We start from the raw sequence: 22970 nt of genomic DNA on the forward strand, positions 1-22970 counted from the left end.
ACTAATTGATCCAAATATCAGTTAATTCAAAACAAGATCTTTGGTTGTGTACTCTCTTTTTTCTACTTTCTAGGGGTGTTTACCATAATGAGAATTTTTTTAAAAGAATTCACTAGATTTTTATAAAACGAAGGCTTAAATAGCCATACAGTGTTGTCGTGCAACATATAAGAGGTATTGAGACGAAGCTCAAACTTAGTACACAATATAAGTTTATTTTTTAGAGAATTATCATCGAAATTTAACATAAATTAAAATAAAAAAGAAACTCATTCTACGACTTATAGAAACAAAACAACAAATTAAGAAAAATTTAAATTTTATCGTTACCCTTAAGAGGGTCATCAACAACAAAAACGCTCAAACTTAGACCTTGAATAGCCCATCCACTAAGGCCAAGTCCAAACCAAACCCAGCCCAGTAAGGCTTGTCTTCTCTACATCAACCACACCAGAGCCAACTCTACCATCGGAGAACTCCGATCCCAAGCATCTAACCCTGCCTGATCTGGAGGCCAAGATCTGCGACCATCAATGTGAGCCCCTGAAAATTTTCGTCATTTTCTAATATATAGAACACGCTAACCGATATTTTTCCACGATATCAAATTTGTAGTTTAATATTTTTGTTTAAGTTACACGTCGATACGAGCACGAGAGTATTCACATAATAGTTTTTTGACACTCGGTTAACTTTCTACGCATTTGTGAAGTTAACGACTATTAAATCGTATTTGCAGATTTCCCTTTTATTTCTGTTTTTATATCAAGACTGTTGGTTTTAGGTGGATTAATCTAGGTCGTTCATTTTTCATTTAAAGAGGCCTCAACCCATTTTTTTCTTCTTTTTTGTTCTCTTCTTCCTCTCTCTCTCTCTCTCCGCTCGGTCTCTCCCTCTTCCCCTTCAACCCAGAAATCACAGCGGCTTTGCCGCCGTGAGCCGCTGCCTTCTGGCCGAACTGGGTCAGCGCACCACCACCAAAATATTCCTCTCTCTTTCCTCTACAAAATCCCTAATTTGCACGTGAGATTTGAGATCGATTGATAACTAATTGAGGGGAAGACAGTCGGTGTGATCTTAAGGATTCCAGCGAGCCTCTCAGACTCCTTTTGTCGACATTGTCTCTTTGACAATTTATCTCTAAGCTTGGGGAGGAGATGAAACTCATGGGCAGTAGCAGACCTCCGGGGAGGCTTTGGACGATGTCTGGAAGTGTTGCGCAATCTGCCTTCCATAGGTCACTGAGGTAGTAAATCCTCTTATTTTGCCTTTGTGTTGCTGATTTTGGTATATGGTGATGCAAAAAGTTTGTTGGTTGCTTATTAATTCGGGGCTATGGCGAATACGGTTGCATTCAGGTCCCGGAAATGGTTCCGGGGTGTGACAATCAACTCCCTCACCGTCTCCATCGCTGTCATGCTCGATCTGGGGAAGAGGACACTCCCCGTCGCCATCCTGAATTGCGTTATGAGGAAGACAATCCTCCCCACCGCCACCACAAAACAGACGCTTCGACAAAACAAACTCATGCAGCAAGTCGTCGCAGCTTAAACTGCACCACCAACTGCATGGAAAATCAGAAGAACGGTCAAGGAGAGACTCTTCAATCACAAAGAGCCGTTGTCGAGCCACCTTGCCGCTATAGTATGATCAACGCAAGGAAAACGCAACCGTCTAGAGGAAAACCTAGTTTTCCATTCAAAAGGTTACTCCGAAAAGAACGGAGGCCTCATAGTGTTTTTTAACTGCGTTATATACCATAATGAGAAAATTTGAAAAATGGTACATGAAGAATATATAGATCACTAAGAATTAAGGTGAATATACTTTTAAAACTATCATTAGTACATGGAATTCATATTACAACCCAATTTAGGTGCATTTGTTTATCAACCCGGTTAGTTAGTTTCTATTCTGTTAAACCTTAGGGCAAGTTCGTCTTTCCTAGAGTTACCTAAAATTTCTCTCCTCTTAGGGCTATGGAGATCTGATGGATCCTTGAGAGAAAGCTTTGACAACAAATATCGAATCGTATACGGCTCTCAATCAATCCCACTACTCTCCTATATCAAGATGAGCAATTTGAGATTCAAACTCTTGAGCATCGTTGTATTTCTTCTCCATGAATATTCTGTTAGTGGTGTTCAATTGAGATGAAAAATTTTGAAACAGATTACTTCTCCATGATTCTCTATCATGAATTAAACCAAATTAATTACAATGGGAAGGAAGAAACCCATGGATCCTAAAGACACCCAACTTGAGGATGCGAATGTTTAGAGACTCCAGTTGGGAGCAAGAAGTCAATGAAATCAAGTGGACAATTCGGTTTTGGGGTTGGGTTCTGAAAGCTATGAATATGATTTCTTATAATAGACAATTCGGTTTTGGGGTTGGGATTGAAACCTGAGAATGATCTGATCTTGGTTTGGAGGAAAAGTGGTGTAGAGGAATTATGAAGACACAAAGTGTCAGACTAGGTCGGAGATTGAAGAGTCGCAGGTGGTGGAGATGAAGCAAAGAGTTGCAGTTGAAGATGTTGGGAAGGCATAAGAGAGAAGAAGAAGAAGAAGAAAAATACCACTTTACCCTCTAAAAAATCAAAAGAAACATGAATCTAACAATGTTATTAACGATGTGTGCCAAAACAAGTTGGGTTTTGTAAGATCACGTATTAATGTTATAATTTTGAAAGTTGAATCATTTAAATTCTCAATGAGGATAATTCATGTATCATTCCTAAAATTTTGCCAATTACGTCAACTTGTGGGGCTTGAATTGAAGGAATCTCTCCATATTCTAGAAGGACAAAAACAATTATTTTCTTCTAATTCCACTTCACTTATAAATTTTATTTTATTTCCCTAATTTTCTCATTTGATCTTTATTATTAAATAAAATAGTGTAAAATAAGGGAAAATAACAAGACCATCAATAATGCCCAAAACTGCTCTGCCTTTAGTGCCCTGTAGTGTTCAGAGGAGTCTCACAACTTTGGCTCCAATACTCTCCTCTCTCACAGAGTGAGCAGAGACCCATTTTCTCTGCAATTGAGAGCCGCTGAGACTTAAAGCCGGAGGCTTTCACCTGCATTGTTCGTTAAGCCCCAAAGGTAACACCTTTCATCTCAAAACCCAACCTTTTTCACGATCAGGGGTTTGGGGTTCTACCCAGACTCTCTGATGAAGCTCACTCTATAGCTTCCTTGCATGTGTTTATTTATATATACACTGTTTCTCTTTTTGTGTTCATTTTTTACGGTTTTAGCCCATTTGTTTTCTGATGATCAAAACTGGAAATTTCTGGGTTTCAAGGTTCAATTTTTTTGGATGGGGTTTTGTTTCTGAAGAGTTTGATGTGCTTTAATGGGGTTTTTGTTACTGGGTTGGCTCTCAAATAGGTCTTTTTTGAAGTGTTTATACCTAAATTTTATCTCCTTTTCTGTTTTGCATGTCTTTTTGTGTTTATTATTTTCTTTTTTCTTTTTTTACTTCATGTGTTTGTGTTTAACTGACAGTAGAGTTGTTTGTTGATAGAAGCTGGATATTTCGGTTTGAAAGTTTGGTTAAATAAAATTGATGGAGGAGTTTCATTGTCTGAAGAGGGTTATTAGGTTGAATAAGATTTTCTCACTTGTTTGACCATGGATTAGGGGACTGTTGAGGTGTATTTACAGAAGTGAAATTCCGATGTGAGCTGGTGATCCTTGGAATGAAGAAAAGCTGTGCAGAATTGGAATGTATTACTCGACTTTTTGTATCTACTATGTGTACTGTTAGCTTCTTAGGCTATAGTGTAGGCGGTATAGTGTAGTCTGGAAGAGAATCTTCTTTTTGCATTGGTTGTTTTCTATACATCTGTATTGAACAGTGTGTTGCTTTGTTGGGGTAACTGGAGTTCTATTGTTTTCTTTTCCATTTGTATCTCTGCAATCAATTAGTGTGTTTGGTTGGTTAACTGATACTATTTTCCATTTTCATCTTCTTGTGATGTAGATTGATATTGAATCCAATGGGAGCGTCATCGGATGCCAAAGGAGATATAGGTATGAGTAGCAAGGGAAAAGGTTTTTCCAATGGGGATATTGAGGACATGGATATTGAGGACATGGATTTTGATGATGATTTCGATGATTTCGATGATTTGACTAGCATACATGATTTGGGAGAAGTGTTTCTCAAGGATTTTTGTAAGGAGGCATCAGTGTCATTTTTCAAGGAGTATGGCCTTCTCAGTCATCAAATAAACTCATACAATGACTTTGTTGAGAATGGGATACAGAGGGTCTTCGATTCTTTTGGTGAGATTGTAGTTGAGCCTACATATGACCCATCAAAGAAGAAGGATGCTGACTGGCGGTTTGCATCTGTCAAGTTTGGAAAAGTTACCCTGAATAAACCATGTTTTTGGGGAGGCTCGGATAATGACAAGGAGTATAACATGTTACCCAGGCATGCTAGGCTTCAGAACATGACTTACTCTGCCAGGATGTCAGTCAATATTACTGTCCAGGTAAATAAGTTTAACAAGTTTCATTAAATGCATAATGCAGTTTATTCGATCTTATCGCATTATGTGATTTCTGCAGCTTTTCTTGTGCTACAGATGGTCTAATTATGTAGCCAGGGTACCTGGTTTTAGTTTACAGATGCATTTAATCTAATCTGACATGTATTTAGAAGAGTACATAAAAAAGTTATGTAGAAAGGATTGCTATGTCCTAGTTTGATTTATAATTTGCTTGTCTGTGCTCACACATAGAAAGAATTGTGGTGGGGGTTGTCATTTTCCACGTATTAATCTGAAAAAATAAAAAAAAATGTTTATGTAGAACCTAATGATACCCTTTATGTATATGGATATCTTATCTTCCAGGTATATACTCAAAATCTTGTGAAAAGTGACAAGTTTAAAACTGGATCGGAGCAACATCTGGACAAGCATATTGTGAGTACTGACAGCAGGGACGTCATAATTGGTAGACTTCCTGTAATGGTGAGGTCTAACTTGTGTTGGATGAAGGGAGTAGAAAAAGGTGACTGTGAGTTTGACCAGGGAGGCTACTTTATAATCAAGGGTGCAGAAAAGGTTAGCTCGAAAATACTTGGATCTCATTCCCGTGTATAACTTTTTTAAATTGTAAACTAAATTGTTTCTTTTCCTCGAAAGTCCCTGTGGACGATGTGAATTTCATTTGTTTTCTAGTTTTTCACTTGTTCCTGGTTATCAGATGTGTTTAAAATGTTCAACCTTGGACAAAGTTTTATATTTTTTTGCATGATCTGGTGACATTTGTGGAATGTGTATTGCAGACCTTTATCGCTCAAGAACAAAGCTGTTTAAAGAGACTTCTGATTACAAATCATCAGGGGCTCACAGTAGCATATAGGTCAGAGGTCAAGCGACATAGGCTCATAATTAGATTATCTGGGATTTCAAAACTTGAAAATATTGAAGGAGTGGAGAAAGTCATGTCTGTGTACTTTATGTCAACGGAAATTCCTGTTTGGATTTGGTTTTTTGCCCTTGGGGTTAGTTCAGACAAAGAAGTTATTGATCTAATTGATTATGGCATAGAAGATGCAGGCATTTCGAACATATTGTTTGCCTCAATACGTGATGCTGATGAGCGAAAAGATGACTTTCGTAGGAGAAAGAATGCTCTGAGGTATGTTGAAGAAGTGATAAAGAGTACGACATTTCCACCCGGAGAAAGCATTGAAGACTGCATTAGCATGTACCTATTTCCTAATCTGAGAGGATTGAAGCAGAAGGCTCGCTTTCTAGGATATATGGTGAAGTGTCTTTTACAAACCTCCAGTGGCCGAAGGAAATGCGACAATAGGGATGACTTTAGAAACAAGAGGTTGGAATTAGCAAGCGAGCTTCTAGAACGAGAGCTGAGGGCACATATTTCACATGCACGGAGGCGCATGGCAAAGGCTCTTCAGAGAGACCTATGTGGTGATCGTGTTGTCAGACCAGTGGAACACTATCTAGATGCTTCTGTAGTTACCAATGGTGTTTCCAGGGCCTTCTCTACTGGAGCATGGTGTCATCCTTTCAAGAGGATGGAGAGGATATCAGGTGTGGTCGCAAATATTGGGCGAGCGAATCCACTACAAACGATGATTGATATGAGGAAGACACGCCAACAAGTTCAATATACGGGCAAGGCTGGAGATGCCAGATATCCGTAAGTACCTTTTAAGCTTTAATCAACTATTGTCTCATCCTTTCCTTCCAGCAGCTATATCCTGGTCAATGGTGAAAATGTGAAACAATTTGCTAGATCATATCTGCTGGTACTCAACTCTTGATATTCATACTTTTTGGCCAAGTGGTCTTCCTTATACCATTCATTTATGGAATTGAGTTAACTACCTTTGGATAGTAAAGCCACACTTCAACAATCTCAGATCTATTACTTCAGCATTCATAGTTTCTAAATGGGAGAAAAATGATACGTTAGTAGAGCCTGGACCTATTAAGTTTCTTATCTTGATTATAATGACTGGTTATATAACATTAAAATGGTTTAGTCGCAACAAAGTTTTCTCCTTTGGTGTAATTATGTACATTGCGATTGTAGTTAATAGAAGCTTGTCAATGCAGGCATCCTTCTCACTGGGGTAAGGTTTGCTTTCTCTCAACCCCAGATGGTGAGAACTGTGGACTTGTAAAAAACATGGCTACCACTGCGCTTGTAAGTATAAATATATTGGAGCCCATATTGCCCAAATTTCTCAAATGTGGCATGGAGGAATTGGTCGATGATACCTCTACTTCACTGGATGGGAAGCATAAAATTTTTCTGAATGGTGACTGGGTTGGCGTTTGTGTAGATTCCCTTGGTTTTGTAATGAGACTAAGGAGGTTACGACGCAGTAAAAAGTTGCCAAATCAGGTTTTTCTCTTGTTCATATTTTACTTTGTTGTGGTCTTGGTATATTTGCCATGTTTTGATTGTGTTGCAGTTTAATTGGAGAGTAATGTCTATAAAGGTACTGTGGATTAGGGACAAGCTGTAGGAGCATACTTTTTCCTCATTCCTAAAAGCTCTTCTCTTTTTCCTTCTCCTAAAAGCATTTTTCTTTTTCTCTACATTCAAGATACATCATAGGATATGATTTAATTCTCATCAACTAATAAATGTGATTGGAAGTACTAGGGGTAGTCTCTCCCATCTTTAAAAACTGCCTATATTTTGACTTGGGATTAATGTGATTTCATGTATGTTGCCTGTGTGTGGGCAGTGTGGTTATCAAAGTTTTATTCACCTGTCATTTGAACAGTGATTTTTCTTTGCTACTAAGCTAGTTGCATGTTAATAGGGAAGCATGTCTCAGTCTTTTTGATATATAAAGCATTGTAATGATATTGGTTTAGGTGGAAATTAAAAGAGATGAACATCAAGGAGAGGTGTGCATATTTTCTGATTCTGGAAGGATTCTTCGTCCACTCTTGGTTGTTCAGAATCTGAAAAAGATTACAGCAGCAAAAGGAGAAAAGTATACCTTCCAGGATTTTCTGGACAAGGGAATAATTGAGCTCATTGGTCCAGAAGAAGAAGAGGACTGTCGTACAGCATGGGCCATTAAATATCTATTCATGGAACAACAGGGAAACTTGGTTGTGAAGTACACACACTGTGAGTTGGACATGTCCTTCTTGTTAGGTTTGAGCTGCGGTATAATTCCCTTTGCAAATCATGATCATGCAAGGAGGGTGCTGTACCAGTCACAGAAGCACTCTCAGCAGGCTATTGGTTTTTCTACTACAAATCCTAACCTCAGAGTGGATACTTTGTCACACAACTTGCACTACCCCCAGAGGCCCCTTTTTCGTACAATGATATCTGATTCCCTTGGAAAACCAGGATATCCAGTGGGACATAATGGTATTATGCCAAAGCCTGAGTACTTCAATGGCCAGAATGCAATTGTTGCAGTCAATGTGCACCTTGGATATAACCAAGAAGATTCAATAGTAATGAACCGGGCATCACTGGAGCGTGGTATGTTTCGAACTGAGCACATAAGGAGTTACAAGGCTGAAGTTGAAAACAAGCTCTCATTGGAAAAAAGACGAAAACCAGATGAGTGTGTAAACTTTGGCAAAATCCAGAGTAAGTTTGGACGTGTTGACAATCTTGATGACGACGGGTTCCCCTGTGTTGGTGCCAGTCTGCAGAGTGGGGATATTATTATCGGGAGGTGCAGTGAATCTGGTTCTGATCATAGCATCAAATTGAAGCATACTGAAAGGGGAATGGTGCAGAAGGTTGTGCTTTCCTCTAATGACGATGGCAAGAACTTCGCTGTGGTATCATTAAGACAGGTATGTTTTCATAACTATGTGCTTAATATGGTGCATGAACATTTGTGCGGATGCGTGCACATCTGCTGGCCTGCTGCAGAAAATCCAACGTCAAATAATTGTTGTAAGGCATGCTATTGCTTTCCCCATCTACATTAAGAAATAATGTCATAACCACTAATATTTGTTAATTTTTCCTTTTTTGTTCTAGGTACGTTCTCCTTCTCTTGGAGACAAGTTCTCTAGCATGCATGGGCAAAAGGGTGTCCTAGGTTTTTTGGAGTCTCAGGAGAACTTCCCATTCACAATACAAGGGATAGTTCCAGATATTGTGATTAATCCACATGCATTTCCTTCAAGACAAACTCCTGGACAACTTCTAGAGGCTGCTTTAGGGAAGGGGATTGCTTGTGGTGGTTCAAAGAGATATGCTACCCCTTTCTCCACTCTCTCTTTTGATGACATCACAGACCAGCTTCATAGGTAAACTATGTCATTCTATTTATATGAATTGTATGCTACCTCAACTTTATACATGTTTGACTTTACTATAGGGTCTGAATTCTCTGAACTGCGCCTGACACTGGTAATCTTGTATTTCTCCAAGACTCCAGCTCTACCAAGGGGCATAGTTCAGACTATTCATGGGCCTTGCATTTGTCCCTAGATTGCAGAAAGTTGAGAAAATTACTTGGGTTTGAGGGTAGTTATACTCAAGCTGTATATTTTATGCTGCGATAAACACTTGTTAGATCTATGGGCAATGTCGGTTAGACTACAAGTTTGCTATTTATAAAACTAGCAAAAGGAATCTTGTAATTTCTGTGTGAAGCCTTGCAGGATGTAGTGTCATTTGATTGTAGGTTACTAACTACCATAGTTTTGGTTCATTTTCAGTTATCCATTCCTTTTCAAATGGAATTTACATGTCACCAACTATAAATGAGTAAATGTAGTGTCATTTGATTGTAGGTTACTAAATTCCATAGTTTTGGTTCATTTTTCACTTTTTCAGTTATCCATTTTTTTTCAAATGGAATTTACATGGCTACCGACTATAAATGAGTAAACTGGTTCATGTAATATTTGCCATCTTTGACAGAGCTGGATTTTCAAGATGGGGAAATGAGAGAGTATACAACGGCAGAACTGGTGAAATGGTTCGCCAACTGATCTTTATGGGCCCGACATTCTATCAACGGCTGATTCACATGTCTGAAGATAAAGTGAAATTTAGGAACACGGGGCCAGTTCATCCTCTAACCCGACAGCCTGTGGCAGACAGGAAGAGATTTGGTGGGATCAAGTTTGGTGAGATGGAGCGTGACTGCCTTATAGCCCATGGAGCATCAGCAAACTTGCACGAACGTCTCTTTACCCTCAGTGACTCCTCGCTGATGAATGTTTGCCAGAAATGCCAGAATGCAGCTAATGTGATTGAGCGGAAAGTGACTGGTGGCCGCAAAATCAGGGGTCCCTATTGCCGGGTCTGCGACTCTGCTGATAACATTGTGAGGGTCAATGTGCCATACGGGGCCAAGCTATTGGGCCAGGAGCTATTCAGCATGGGCATAAGTCTGAAGTTTGAGACCAGGCTCTGTTGAGTACTGACTACTGATCATCAGAATACTTTTGTGAGAGTATAACTCCAGTACACATATCCATGACTTCCATTTACTTCCCAGTAGGTTTTGAACTATTAAGGTCCAGGTGTTTAGTCCTTAATTAGGAACTATTCTCTTTTGACTCAGGGTTGTAAATATCTATCTAGTCTTGGTCACTGAAATTCTAAGGTCCTTTTACTCGGGACTCTTTCGATATTGCTGAGAATGGGAGGGCACTAGCAACTGGTGATTCAAAGTTGATTGTCATATAACAGGTCTCTCAACTTTTTCAACTTATATTCTGTTAATGACAAGGAACAAAGATTTCTTATGGCTCCGAAACCGATTTGACATTGACAGTAGGAAGCTTTTTAGTTACCGCCCGGTGGGGTTTTCACTTTTACTAAGTTCGAGCTTCTCCATTTTGACTGCTGTATCAAAACCTTATACTCGGTGTTTGTGTCGTGACTTACAAGGCATATCTCATTCATTAGCTTAAACAGAGATCTATTAAGCTCACAAGTCACAACACAATGAAGAGATTGCAAATACAATCATACAATGTAGCTCTGTTTCACTCATATTACTGTTATTTGAAAGACTGGTACATTACTTGTTGAACTGAATAATAACTGTTATCAAGAACAAAGTAAAACAATAATCACTGTTCAAAGATGTCAGATTGTCAGTGACTGAGTTGATCTTCCTTAGGTCGCCTTGCATATGATGTTATTGATCGACGAGTGAAAAGGTAGTCGGCTCTCCGAATAGATACCAACAGTACCAAAGTCATCATCTTCGCTGGTGTTACTAATTGAGAACATGATCAGATTTGTGCCATCACTGTATCACATGATAAGATCATCCTACCAAAATGAGGAAATGGCTGCAGTGTCCAAACGTATGGATCTCAGTCATCTCACAATTTGCAAGCAGCCGTCGGATCATGAGGGTACTGGAATGAAAAGAGGAGAGGAGGACTAGGGCACTAGGCCGTTTGGTTCATTGGTCCAAAGTTCCGGTCATGCGAAATGCAGAAGTTCGTTTAACGCTCTTTCTACGCCCCAGTAATTGGTGATGCATCATCTAACACGTGTATGCATTTACGCATACACGTATCTATGTTACAAAAAATTACAATGTTGTGAAAGATAGGGAGTATATTGTGATACTAACTTCCTCATCTACTAGTTAATGCTTGACAAGAAGCACAAAAAGGTAGGATAAAGTGAACATTTCACAACAAACTGACCTAATGGGTACAACTTCTATGAATCAAATTTAAGAAGTTTTACATCGTAAAAAAGAAGAAGCTTGTAAGAGTAAATATTAGGTGATAATTCTAGTGGATAAAATATGATCAGAAGAAGAAAACAAAATGGAGAATTTCTCTTCATTAGAAGTAATGTTCTAAAAATCGCCGCCTAGGCGCTCGGAGACCCCTGGCCGCCGTGATTTTGGGCTAAACGGCGGTGTTAGGCGACTGACCGATTTTTGTCCGCCTAGGCGGTTGGGCGGATCCTGGGTTTTTTTTTTTTAGTTTTGGATTTTGAGTTTGATTCGGATACAAAAGAAGTACTTGAATGATATGGAGAAGAAGAATTTGATGAGCTCTGAGGGATTATGCTTGCAAAAATGCATTCCCGTTGTTTGAATTGTTTTTCTTAATTTCCAAAGGGTTGGTGAATTGTGTTTCTTATTATTGATTTTCCTAAGTTCATTGTTGTTGAATTATATTTCTTTTTTTTCCTAAGAGGCTAAGATCATTAGATCAATATTGTTGAACATTTCTAATGATTAAGAACATATGTATTTTCAGTATTGTAGACATTATATATATTTTACATTAATTTCATGTATTATATTTTTTATTTTTATTGTAATTATATAATTATTTGTTATTAAAAATTTAAAATATATATAAAAATATAAATTTGATTAATTTCTAATTAATCATCTTGGCGCTGATTTTCAGGTGTTCGACCGATTAACGCCGAGTGATTTTTAAAACATTGATTATAAAGGGAGGAGAATGAATGATTCCTAGAGGAGTGGACTTCTCACCTACACACGTTGCCAAATGCAACGGTGGGAAAAACGACGGTGTTTGTCATCAGTGTGTATGTGTGTGTCAAACACCAGTGGTGGCAAAGCTCGGCCATTTCAGTATCACCTCACAATTCCAAAACCCCCCTAAACCAACTACAACGACGCTTTTGGATCATATCCAAAACCCTCCTTCTCCTTCACATTTCAGATTCTCAGGAATCTAAGGGTATCCATTAGCTTCGAAACCCTGCTCTCTTCCTTCAATTCGTCTCAAAGGGTATGCTTTACTCCACCTCAATTTTACTTTACCTCAATGATTAGCCTACCTTAATTTCTAGGGTTTTAGACTTTCAATTTGGTTTCGTTGAATTGAATTGGGGATTTGGGGGGAGACGATGGCCTCTGCTCAAGGCCTCGCTTCGTTGACCCAGACGTGTATCGCAGCCAGACGACACCGTTTCGGCGGCGGCGGGGTTTCAGGGAAAGCTTGTCCTAGGGTTTGTAGTGTTAGTTTGAGAATGAAAGATAGCAACTTTGTGGTTGCGAAATGGGGTAAAGGTCGTGACTTTAGGCTGTTTGGGTCGGTTCAGTTGGACCAGTTCGTGACGAGTGATGATGAGGATGAAATGGGGGAGAGTTTCTTTCAGGCAATTGAGGAGTTGGAGGGGATGAGGAGGGAGCCCTCTGATGTTCTTGAGGAAATGAATGACCGGTTATCGGCCCGGGAGCTGCAGCTTGTGCTGGTGTACTTTTCCCAGGAGGGGAGGGACTCGTGGTGTGCCCTCGAGGTGTTTGAGTGGCTCAGGAAGGAGAATAGGGTCGATAAGGAGACGATGGAGCTGATGGTTTCGATAATGTGTGGCTGGCTGAAGAGGTTGATTGAGGAGGGGAATGATGTCGCCGATGTGATTGACCTGTTGGTGGATGTGGACTGTGTTGGTTTGAAGCCGAGTTTCAGCATGATGGAGAAGGCGATTTCGTTGTATTGGGAGGTGGGGGAGAAGGAGAATGCGGTTTCGTTTGTGAAGGAAGTGTTGAAAAGGGGGATTGTGTATTCGGAGGAAGATGATAGAGATGGGCATAGAGGAGGGCCTACTGGGTATCTTGCTTGGAAGATGATGGTGAGTGCTTTGTTAACTGATTCTCAGTCGAGTGCTATTTCGTTGTCAATAGTAGTGTTCTTCACTTGCGAATTTAGATGCTGCTGAATTTTACCTTGTGCACGTCCCATTTTTTATGTTACGTTTAATCATTTATCTTCAGCTTGTTTCAGATTTGAGGTGAATTTAACTTGCTGTGTGGAATTATTAGAATAAATTTGAATGCTTGTCTTGTTCCTAGATTATCAAAGGTCTTTATGTCCAGCTGACTTGTAAGTGTTATACAGATGAAATCATAATTAATTGGTAAACAGTAAGTTGTTTGCATTAGGTCAATTTCCAAGTTTTTTTTATTGATTCACTATTTTAGCATATTTACCATCTTCACTTGTATTGCATCAGTGCCACTTTATTATCAAATTACGCAGTACAAATTGTTAATGTTAAGACTATATACCACTGGTTGATTTCTATGGCTCTTAATTATTATATAAGTTGTGGTAATGCACACTGCTAGTTGGTATAGTAGTAAAACACATATTGGTTGATAGAAAGTTGTTTGTTTTACTTGGCTTTCTAATGTTTATTTAGCCCTTCAACGTTCCTTTGCACAGCCAGCATTGTAATAACTTTTCTGTTTTCAGTAACACATAATAAAACCCGTTGTCAAAAATATGCTAATGACCTATTAAATGTGCTTCTGCAGGTTGATGGCAACTATAGGGATGCAGTGAAGTTTGTCATTCAACTAAGAGAATCTGGGTTGAAGCCTGAGGTTCACAGCTACCTCATTGCAATGACAGCTGTGGTTAAAGAACTGAATGAGCTTGGAAAAGCTTTACGCAAATTGAAAGCTTTTACAAGAGCTGGGTTGGTGGCTGAATTTGACTCGGAAGATGTTGGGCTGATTGAGATATATCAGTCTGATCTTCTAGCTGATGGAGTACAGTTGTCAAATTGGGTGATTCAAGAGGGAGGTGCTAAACTCTGTGGGGTGGTTCATGAGAGGCTTCTGGCTATGTATATCTGTTCTGGACGTGGACTTGAGGCCGAAAGACAATTGTGGGAAATGAAGCTTGTGGGCAAAGAGCCTGATGGGGACCTTTATGACATTGTTTTAGCCATCTGTGCTTCCCGCAAGGAAACTAGTGCCATAGGAAGGTTGCTTACTAGGACAGAGGTTACCAGCTCTTTATGTAAAAAGAAAAGCCTATCATGGCTGTTAAGAGGTTACATTAAAGGAGGACATTTTAATGATGCTGCAGAAACAGTAATCAAAATGCTTGATTTGGGCTTGTTCCCGGAGTATTTGGATAGAGCAGCTGTGTTGCATGGGCTACGAAAAAGGATTCAACAGTCTGGTATGGTTGACACTTACCTCAAACTTTGCAAGCGCCTTTCAGATGCCAATTTGATTGAATCATGCCTTCTATATCTGTACATAAAGAAATACAAGCTTTGGATCATAAAGACAGTCTAGACAATTTGCAAGAAGTTCAGAGATTCAGTGAATATTGAAGTATAGTTTCGTGGTTCAAGATTTATAGCACAAGCTCCTATAGTCTCGGTGCTCTTAAATGCTGATTTTGTATAGTTTTGGGAGGCTTCAAGCTCTGACCTGGTCAACCTAGAGGCTGATAAACTGCAATATCTAAAAGTTGTTCTTGAGTATATATTGTTCTCGGGGATCTTTCACTTGTGTATATGGTGGCTACTGTAAACATAATAATGAAGCTTCAACCCTATGTAATTAAGTAGACTTCGTATATATGCTACAGGTATGTTTCACAGGCACTCTGTTTTTTCTGCTTGTACCTTTTTATCTTTTTCATGAATCTGTGTCACTGGCTTACAGTTTTATCGTGAAATTGCATGTTAATAATATGAATCACAGTTCTGTTGCTCTTAGGATTGATTACTACATCTAAGAAGAAAGAATCTGTGTGTTATTCTAGTTTCTTTTCCTGCATACGTCGTGTATTATAATAGTATCAGTCTGTGCCAGTGTGTCTGTATGTGCTTCTGTGCTTGACACAACAGATATTTGCCATCCTCGAGCCAAACTTCTGACTAAGGTCATTCCATCTCCCTAACAACGACTATTACTATTACTATTACTATTTTCACTTTGCAGTTCTTATTTTAACTCTTCCAGTCATGTTTTATTTTGTTTTTCAAATTATAAAAAAATGTAATGAACTCCAACTTTATTATGCTTTTCTCATTTCTGTACTCGACCAAATGTTGGACTGGGAAGTGATCTTTCCTTTGGAAAAATAGAATGGTTGGTTTGCGTCTTTATTGAGCTGGCCTCTTTATATTAATAGGTTGTAAAATGGCCAGAATTTTTCAATGGCAGCCATCAGAGTTATTGGAGCTGGTGCTGCATTATTTCTTATTCTTTCACTGATTGTTGTCTTTACAGTCGGCCACTTTATAGTTTTTTCTTATAAATTAAAGTATATAAGGAATCTGATTGGGTGGGTACCATCTAATCTATTTTCACGTGTAAATTATGTGATTGTCTAATTATTTTTGAATTATAATAAGTACTCTGTAATGCAGCTGATAGGGGAGCAGTATAGCTGGATAGCTTATATATGTGTGGTGTGTAATCTTAAAGATGTCTAATGCATCTATTTCCATCTTTGAATCACATCAGCTTTCAAGTGAATCTGAATTCATTTAGTTCTATAGCCATCATGTTTGACCTTATTGCATTGAGCATGACCCAGTCCAATATATTGTGTAGCATAGACCAGCAAAGTCTGATTTGTTTGTGTGGATTTGCCCTCATCTAAATAAGAGGTTCTGTGGATGAAAACAAGAGTAGGATTAGTGTCGCCTTGGAGTTAAAACTTTGCTTCTGATATTTGTCCAAGTCACTGCCAACCATGTGCATATGAAAAGTGTGTTAAATTGGGTTTGTGAATATCAAGACAATGCTCAACTCCTGAATTTTAAATCATCATGTGGTAGAGGAGATGTTTGCCTCAGAAATTCATGTGTATACCTGCGTCTGAACACCACTTGTGATCTGGCCAAGAGTCCTGGCTTCCATACACACAACTTCTCCCCAGTTTTGTGCTGCAAAGTAATATGTGCTAGAAATAGCTTGAGTTGCGAAATGTAAAGCAGCATTGGGGCGAATTATGCATGTTTGCTGAGAATGAGCTTGCTGTAAGGAACTGATGAGAAACAAAGCTGCTTCAGAATCCTCACATGGATTGTGTTGTTGGCACATGGTCATAGCTTCTTGGCTCTTTGCTATGATCCATTTTTTGATGAATTGATTGAGATAAATTATTCCCACCATTGCTGTTTCTGCTTCTGCTGCTGCTTTGTTATTATTTTAAGATGAGCATCCAAGTTGCAATGATGTCACAGACATTACATTACAGAGATGCCTCACCAACTTTTCAATAATTTTACAATAATTTTTGTCAGACTATATTTTAGGCATTACATAAGAAAGACCAAACAACCATGGAGGCATATAGATGTAGCATGGTACTAAATTAAGATAGGCATCGAGAGTGCTCTTAGATCTATTGTTTTCCTAACCGATTTGGTAATTTTGGTTCCAAGTCCCCTACTATATTTGTTTGTTCATTACTTAGCTCCTTGCTCCATTGTTTGATCCGTTCTTGCATGTTCATATGATTTGGGACTTAAGAACCATTTTGTATGACCATCTTTGAGTTAGACATTCAACCACAGTGCTCAACCCATAATCTAATCTCTAACATAAACATATTTTCGTGACAAGTAGTCTGATATTTTATGATATATTAGAACTTACATCGATGTAATTAGGTGCCTAATTACTCTCAACTGGTCGGAAAAGAAAGTTGCCCGAGAATCCCTTCAGGTCTAAGATAGGATACAGTAACTATTTTGAGTAACTTTTGTTAACAAGCTTACTCAATGGTGCAATATACCCTTGCTTAACAACCAATTTCTCCTTAATTTATATCTTGTAGTTGCTTAATCAATTAATTAGCAGTTAAGCTGAAGATAGGCTGGATTGAAAATTCATCAGTTGACCAACTCTCTTGGACTGCCGCATTGTTTTTTCCTTTTTCAATTGGACTAGTCGAAATTCAGGTGGCAGAGTTGGAGTGGGTGATAATGGTCTGGTTTCTGAACTGACTCCAAGAAAAACTTGCTTCAATTGGAGCTAGCCTTTCAGAGTTTCAGGTTCACCAAAACCCCTTTTGACATCCAACACAGAGTGACAAAGATGGAGACAACAGATAGGAAAAGCTTAGCTATTTGCTTATAGAATATATCCCATGAAAGAAGAGAGAAAACCCAAAGCCAGAGATCATTTACTTTCAGCTTTCTTCTTTACAAACTAAGACCACCTTGAAAAAGACCACCTTGGTATGTGAAAGTCTCAAACTTCATCACTTCTCTCTCAGAACCCAACTTTTTTAGTGTTCTGGGTTTTGTGAAAGTTTCAAGCTTTTTCCACTTTCTTTCAAGACCCAACACTTTTAGTGATCTGGGTTTGTGAAAGTTTCAGGCTTTAGAATCAAACTCTCTGTTTGTGCATATATGCAGAAGATATATTGTCATTTAGATATGCGTGCTCTTAAGTTTCTAGAACGATTCACAAGCACCCAAGTCCATGCTTTGAATCCAATAGAAACCTTAACTGGTAAAACCCATGGTGGTGTTTCAAGAGCTAAGCTCAATAGTCAGCTACTCAAGTCTTTTAAGTCAAACACAAAGCTCAAATCTTTCAACTCTTCAGTGTCAGTCACTGAAGCTCTTCTTCTTCCTTATGGACTCCCTAGTACAGACCTCATTGAACCCTCCATAGAGCCTCACCTGAAGCCCATTGACTTTGTTGAGATCTTAGCTGACCTCTATCGGCGGTTAGAGAGTTGTGAATCTCAATCTGATAGATCATTGTTGTTTGTGGAGCAGTACTCTATCCTGCGCAGCCTTGGGGACCCCAAATTGCTTCGGAGGTGTTTACGAGCTGCTCGACAGAATGCTGTTGATGTCAACTCTAAGGTTGTGCTTTCAGCTTGGTTGAGGTTTGAGAGGAGAGAAGATGAACTCTCAGGTATGTCAGCTATGGATTGTGGTGGACAAATTCTTGAGTGTCCTAAGATTGCTTTGGAATATGGGTATGATCCACATTTGATTTCTTCTCATTGCCAATGTGATCAGGATCAAAGTGAAGCTATTAATGTGCCTAGTTTGAATGAGAATGAGTGTGTGAGCTTAGACCAGGAGGAAAGTGATGTTACATTTTGTATTGACAATGAAGAAATCAATTGTGTTAGGCGTAAGATTGCAATGCTATCTAGTCCGCTTAATGCTATGTTGTATGGCAGTTTTAAAGAGTCAAGAAAAGATAGAATAGATTTTTCGGAAAATGGGATATCTGTAAAGGGAATGAGAGCTGTGGAAGTGTATAGTAGGACTAGGAGGTTGGACTTATTTAGTCCTGGTGTTGTTGGGGACCTTCTTTGTTTTGCAAATAGGTTCTGTTGTGAGGAGATGAAGTCTGCCTGTGACGCTTATCTAGCTTCAATGGTGGATAACATTGATGATGCATTGGTTCTTATTGAATATGGCTTGGAAGAGATGGCATTTCTTCTTGTTGCAGCTTGCTTGCAGGTACTGTTAAGAGAGTTCCCGAATTCCTTGTTCAATCCAAAGGTGATGAAATTTCTTTGTAGCTCAAAGACTAGGGAGAGATTGGCCGTGGCCGGGCATGGTTCCTTCTTATTATATTACTTTCTAAGCCATGTGGCTATGGAGGAAAGTATGGTATCAACAACCACTATGATGTTGTTGGAGAGGTTGGAAGAATGCGCAACCCAGAGGTGGCAAAAAACACTTGCATTGCATCAATTGGGTTGTGTTTTGCTTGAAAGAAGAGAGTTTAAGGATGCACAGTATCGGTTCCTGGCTGCAGTTGAGGCAGGGCATGTGTATTCAGTGGCCGGGGTTGCAAGGACCAAGTACAAGCAGGGGCAACAATATTCTGCTTATACATTGATGAGCTCTATTATCTCCGAGTACAAGCCAGCAGGGTGGATGTACCAGGAACGCTCCCTCTACAATATTGGGAAGGAAAAGATTTCGGATTTGAGCTCTGCAACTGAACTAGATCCCATTCTTTCATTTCCATACAAATATAGAGCTATTGCAGAGGTGGAAGAGAAGCAAATTAGTGGAGCCATTGCTGAGATTGACAAAACTATTAGGTTTAAGCTGTCACCCGACTGCATTGAATTACGGGCTTGGTTCTTCCTCGCTCTTGGAGATTATGAAAGTGCTCTGCGAGATATTCGTGTTTTATTAACTTTAGAACCCAATTATATGATGTTTCATGGTAAGACTAGGGGGGATCATTTGGTTGAGCTTCTCAGCCATCGGGTTACACAAATGACCGAGGCTGATTGCTGGATGCATCTATATGATCTATGGTCTTCTGTTGATGACATTGGTTCTTTGGCTATCATACATCATATGCTGAGGGATGACCCTGGGAAGAGCCTTCTACTGTTTCGGCAATCTTTACTTCTCTTACGGTATGTATTTCCCATCCTAGCTACTGCTTTCTTTGCTATTCAACTGCAATGCTTGTGTTGTGTATATTCTGACATCTTGCTTTGTTATATTTTCATCATATAAATCATGATATATCTGGATTATTTGGGAACCTAATTGGATTGAAGTGAATTTACAGTTGTTCTTACCCTAACATATCAAATCAAATGAGCCCCCACCTGTGTCACTTGCATGTTGCTGTAATGAATTGTAACATACTGTTCCATCAATCAGGTGAACTATGTGCTATCTATTAAACCTTTTTTATACATGTGTATTTCAGGTTGAACTGTCAGAAAGCTGCAATGCGCAGTTTGCGGTTGGCTAGAAATACTGCTAGTTCTGACCACGAGAGACTGGTGTATGAAGGATGGATTTTATATGACACAGGAAATCGTGAACAAGCTCTTTCAAAGGCTGAAAAATCTATTCACACTCGGAGGTCATTTGAAGCTTTTTTCCTCAAAGCTTATGTATTGGCAGATGCTAGCCTGGACCCTGAATCTTCATCTCATGTTATTCAACTGCTGGAGGAAGCTCTTAGATGCCCGTCAGATGGTCTTCGAAAAGGACAGGTGAGAATCATCCATGCTTTCGTCCTTCAACATGTACCTTGATGTACTTGTTTGAAATGTAATTCTGATACTTTGTAGGCATTGAATAACTTGGGGAGTATATATGTTGATTGTGGTAAGCTTGAGGAGGCGGCAAATAGCTACTTGAGTGCTCTTGACATCAAGCATACTAGAGCTCACCAAGGATTGGCGCGTGTTTATCACCTTAAAAATCAACAGAAAGCTGCATATGAGGAGATGACCAAGCTAATAGAAAAGGCACGAAATAATGCATCAGCTTACGAGAAGCGATCCGAGTACTGTGATCCTGAAATGGCTAAGAAAGATCTTGATATGGCAACAGAACTGGATCCATTGAGAACGTATCCATACAGATACAGGGCAGCAGGTAATCTTTATGACTCTGGACATTATATCTGTTCCTGCATTCTATTCTCTAATAATGTGTTGCAAAACTAAAAATTTGGATATGAAAACACCCATTTAGGAATCTTGGTGCCAAAACAAGAAGTTTATTTCATTCCGTTTTAGATTGGAGTGCAGCACCCTGCAGATAAGGGAACAAATATATTCTTGTTATAAAACTATGTATAAGATAAATTACAGAACAAGAGCATGAATTTGGCCTAGTCAGTAAATAAAGCTCTTACACTAATATATGATATGCCATGACACTAGTTCTGATGGATGAACAAAAAGAATCGGAAGCTGTAGAAGAGCTTACAAAGGCAATAGCATTCAAGCCTGACCTGCAAATGCTTCATCTTCGAGCTGCTTTTCATGAGTCAAGTGGAGACCTCAGCTCTGCTCTACAAGATTGTCAAGCAGCTCTCTGCATGGACCCCAACCACACAGACACCCTTGATCTCTATAATAGAGCACGGGACTGAGTTAGCAATAATTGGAATATTTTGCCCCTCACGAGTTCAATGTGCAGGAGACTTCATCTTCAATGATACATGGACTCCAATGTCTGCAAAAAAAAAATTCCTCAGAAGCATGATAGTCCAGCTGTAAACCCACCTGGAAAAAAGGCAAAGTCGACTGAGGGACTGCTGTGTATATATATGCCATTGTGGATACACGATTGTTGGTTGCACATCATGCATTGAGAGCAGTCTTTTTGTCAAGAAATTTATAAAGATGGCTGCGGGAACATATACTACAGATTCGAATTCCCTGCTGTATATTTATCTTTTTGTTATATCCTTATACCTTGAGAACTGTTTGATTTGTCTCTTGGTGAGAAAATGGATATCTGTAACGTCCCATTGTACATATGGCGAGATTTAAATATCTCAGTTACTGCAAATTGTTCAAATTTTGTTCAATATATGGCGAGAGCAGTTCTGGTACCAAAACAGAGGAGGGATTTGATGTAGGAGCAGAGGGTGACTAAGGGGCAGAGGTTAGAAGAGGGTTCAGAATAGAAGAGAATAGAGAATAGGAGGTTTAGAAGGCAGTAATCTTTAATAATCCAGTCTGCCCTTTAACTCAACACATAGCTCCTACTTATTCTCTCTCTATACTAAACTTGGATCCGAAATTCACTGTTCATTGGGGGGGGGGTTTTGGGAAAATAGTTCTCTTTGTGTTTTAAACAATTAAGTCCCTCCGTGTTTTGATAATTTGCTGAGATGCCCTTCTCTGTATTTTTGGGTATCTATTTTTTACCCTGTGATGATTTTTTATGATTGTGCCCCTGATTTCTCAGAGACCACCTCGGTCTATTGACAAGTGGTTTTTCTCTTTGCATTCGTGTCTTTCTTTCCATCGATTTATTTTGAAAACGGTTCTACTTTTGTGACAGTTGTTCTGGAGCTTTTCATTCGTGTATGTTTTGTGGAGGGGAGGGCGAGGTTGGTTCTCATAATATCATTGTCGAGGCTTTCATTGTTTTCCTGCTTTAGTTTATCGAGCTCTCTACTCTGTTTCTTATGTGGGTTTTTGGTTTGTTGATTGATGAATTTGTTTGATTGATTTGGCTTATATTGTTTTGGTTGTGTTTTTTGTTGTTTTCATTGGTATTTCTTGCTGTTTGGTTTTTTGTTTGTTATTTTATTTATCTTATTTTGTGTTCATTGGTAGCGTTGATTGTGTTTCGTTGTGCTATTTTTTCTGGGTTGAGATTGTTGTGAAATGGTGTTTAACTGGGTTCGTATTGGTTGAAACGAGTGACTGGTGGTATAATTTGGTTTGATTTGGGACAAAGTTGTTATTACCTTGGTAATTAATATGGGTTTTAATCAGTTTGTTTCTAGGCTGCGATTATTTATTAGTGATGTTAAATTGAGGTACTGATGTTATAAAATTTAGAACTGTTTTGATTTATTGTTTGATTTGGGACTGATTTGTTATGATAACTGGGCTAATCAATATGATTATGAATTTGGAATAATTTAGTTTGATTTGGGAGTGATTTGTTCTTATTACTTTGTTAATCAGTATTGGTTTTAATCACTTTGTTACTTGGTACGATTGTTTTTTTTTTGTGGTGTTTAACTGGGGTCGTATTGGTTAAATTGAGTTACTGGTGGTATAAAATTTGGAACTGTTTGGACTTATTGTTTGATTTGGGACGAATTAGTTGTGAGTATTGGGCTAATCAATATGATTTTTAATTTGGAACTAATGATTACGGTTTTGTGTTTGGCTATCATTTTTAGAGGTGGTGTATAATAGTTGGAGGGCATGATTTTCAATTTGGAACTAATGATTACGGTTTTGTGTTTGGCTATCATTTTTAG

The 22970-nt window shown here is 38.8% G+C and overlaps 3 protein-coding genes across 4 annotated transcripts; all 3 read left to right on the plus strand.

Annotated features, from left to right (window-relative positions):
- The first annotated feature begins 2974 nt into the window (after nt 1-2974).
- On the plus strand, nt 2975-10105 carry LOC126785837 (DNA-directed RNA polymerases IV and V subunit 2-like). Its single transcript, XM_050511486.1, has 8 exons — nt 2975-3112; nt 3996-4512; nt 4876-5088; nt 5313-6196; nt 6616-6907; nt 7390-8340; nt 8531-8802; nt 9422-10105. The coding sequence occupies exons 2-8, from the start codon at nt 4012-4014 to the stop codon at nt 9921-9923; spliced, it is 3615 nt and encodes a 1204-aa protein (XP_050367443.1). The 5' UTR covers nt 2975-3112; nt 3996-4011; the 3' UTR covers nt 9924-10105.
- A 1941-nt stretch (nt 10106-12046) lies between these two features.
- LOC126788897 (pentatricopeptide repeat-containing protein At2g30100, chloroplastic) lies at nt 12047-14866 on the plus strand. Its single transcript, XM_050514915.1, has 2 exons — nt 12047-13093; nt 13779-14866. Exons 1-2 carry the CDS (start codon nt 12368-12370, stop codon nt 14550-14552), a joined length of 1500 nt encoding a protein of 499 aa, XP_050370872.1. The 5' UTR covers nt 12047-12367; the 3' UTR covers nt 14553-14866.
- Nucleotides 14867-17160: 2294 nt separating this feature from the next.
- On the plus strand, nt 17161-21522 carry LOC126788895 (ethylene-overproduction protein 1). 2 transcript variants are annotated; one of them, XM_050514912.1, is made up of 5 exons: nt 17162-17458; nt 18008-19629; nt 19932-20223; nt 20302-20611; nt 20902-21522. In XM_050514912.1, exons 2-5 carry the CDS (start codon nt 18152-18154, stop codon nt 21111-21113), a joined length of 2292 nt encoding a protein of 763 aa, XP_050370869.1. In that variant the 5' UTR covers nt 17162-17458; nt 18008-18151; the 3' UTR covers nt 21114-21522. The 2 variants fall into 2 exon arrangements, with proteins under 2 accessions (XP_050370868.1, XP_050370869.1); XM_050514911.1 differs by having other exon boundaries at nt 17161-19629.
- Nucleotides 21523-22970: the final 1448 nt, after the last annotated feature.

Source organism: Argentina anserina, chromosome 3 (assembly GCF_933775445.1).
Source record: "Argentina anserina chromosome 3, drPotAnse1.1, whole genome shotgun sequence".
Taxonomy (NCBI): Eukaryota; Viridiplantae; Streptophyta; class Magnoliopsida; order Rosales; family Rosaceae; genus Argentina; species Argentina anserina.

What these genes read in the sequence shown, in the direction of transcription:
- LOC126788897 (XM_050514915.1), top strand. Translation starts at nt 12,368, where the DNA reads ATGGCCTCTGCTCAAGGCCTCGCTTCGTTGACCCAGACGTGTATCGCA. An exon ending in ATCTTGCTTGGAAGATGATG is followed by an intron (nt 13,094 to 13,778) that starts GTGAGTGCTTTG and finishes GTGCTTCTGCAG; the next exon opens with GTTGATGGCAACTATAGGGA.
- LOC126785837 (XM_050511486.1), top strand. Translation starts at nt 4,012, where the DNA reads ATGGGAGCGTCATCGGATGCCAAAGGAGATATAGGTATGAGTAGCAAG. An exon ending in GTAAAAAGTTGCCAAATCAG is followed by an intron (nt 6,908 to 7,389) that starts GTTTTTCTCTTG and finishes ATATTGGTTTAG; the next exon opens with GTGGAAATTAAAAGAGATGA. An exon ending in ATCACAGACCAGCTTCATAG is followed by an intron (nt 8,803 to 9,421) that starts GTAAACTATGTC and finishes CATCTTTGACAG; the next exon opens with AGCTGGATTTTCAAGATGGG.
- LOC126788895 (XM_050514911.1), top strand. Translation starts at nt 17,633, where the DNA reads ATGCAGAAGATATATTGTCATTTAGATATGCGTGCTCTTAAGTTTCTA. An exon ending in ATGGTCTTCGAAAAGGACAG is followed by an intron (nt 20,224 to 20,301) that starts GTGAGAATCATC and finishes GATACTTTGTAG; the next exon opens with GCATTGAATAACTTGGGGAG. An exon ending in ATACAGATACAGGGCAGCAG is followed by an intron (nt 20,612 to 20,901) that starts GTAATCTTTATG and finishes CCATGACACTAG; the next exon opens with TTCTGATGGATGAACAAAAA.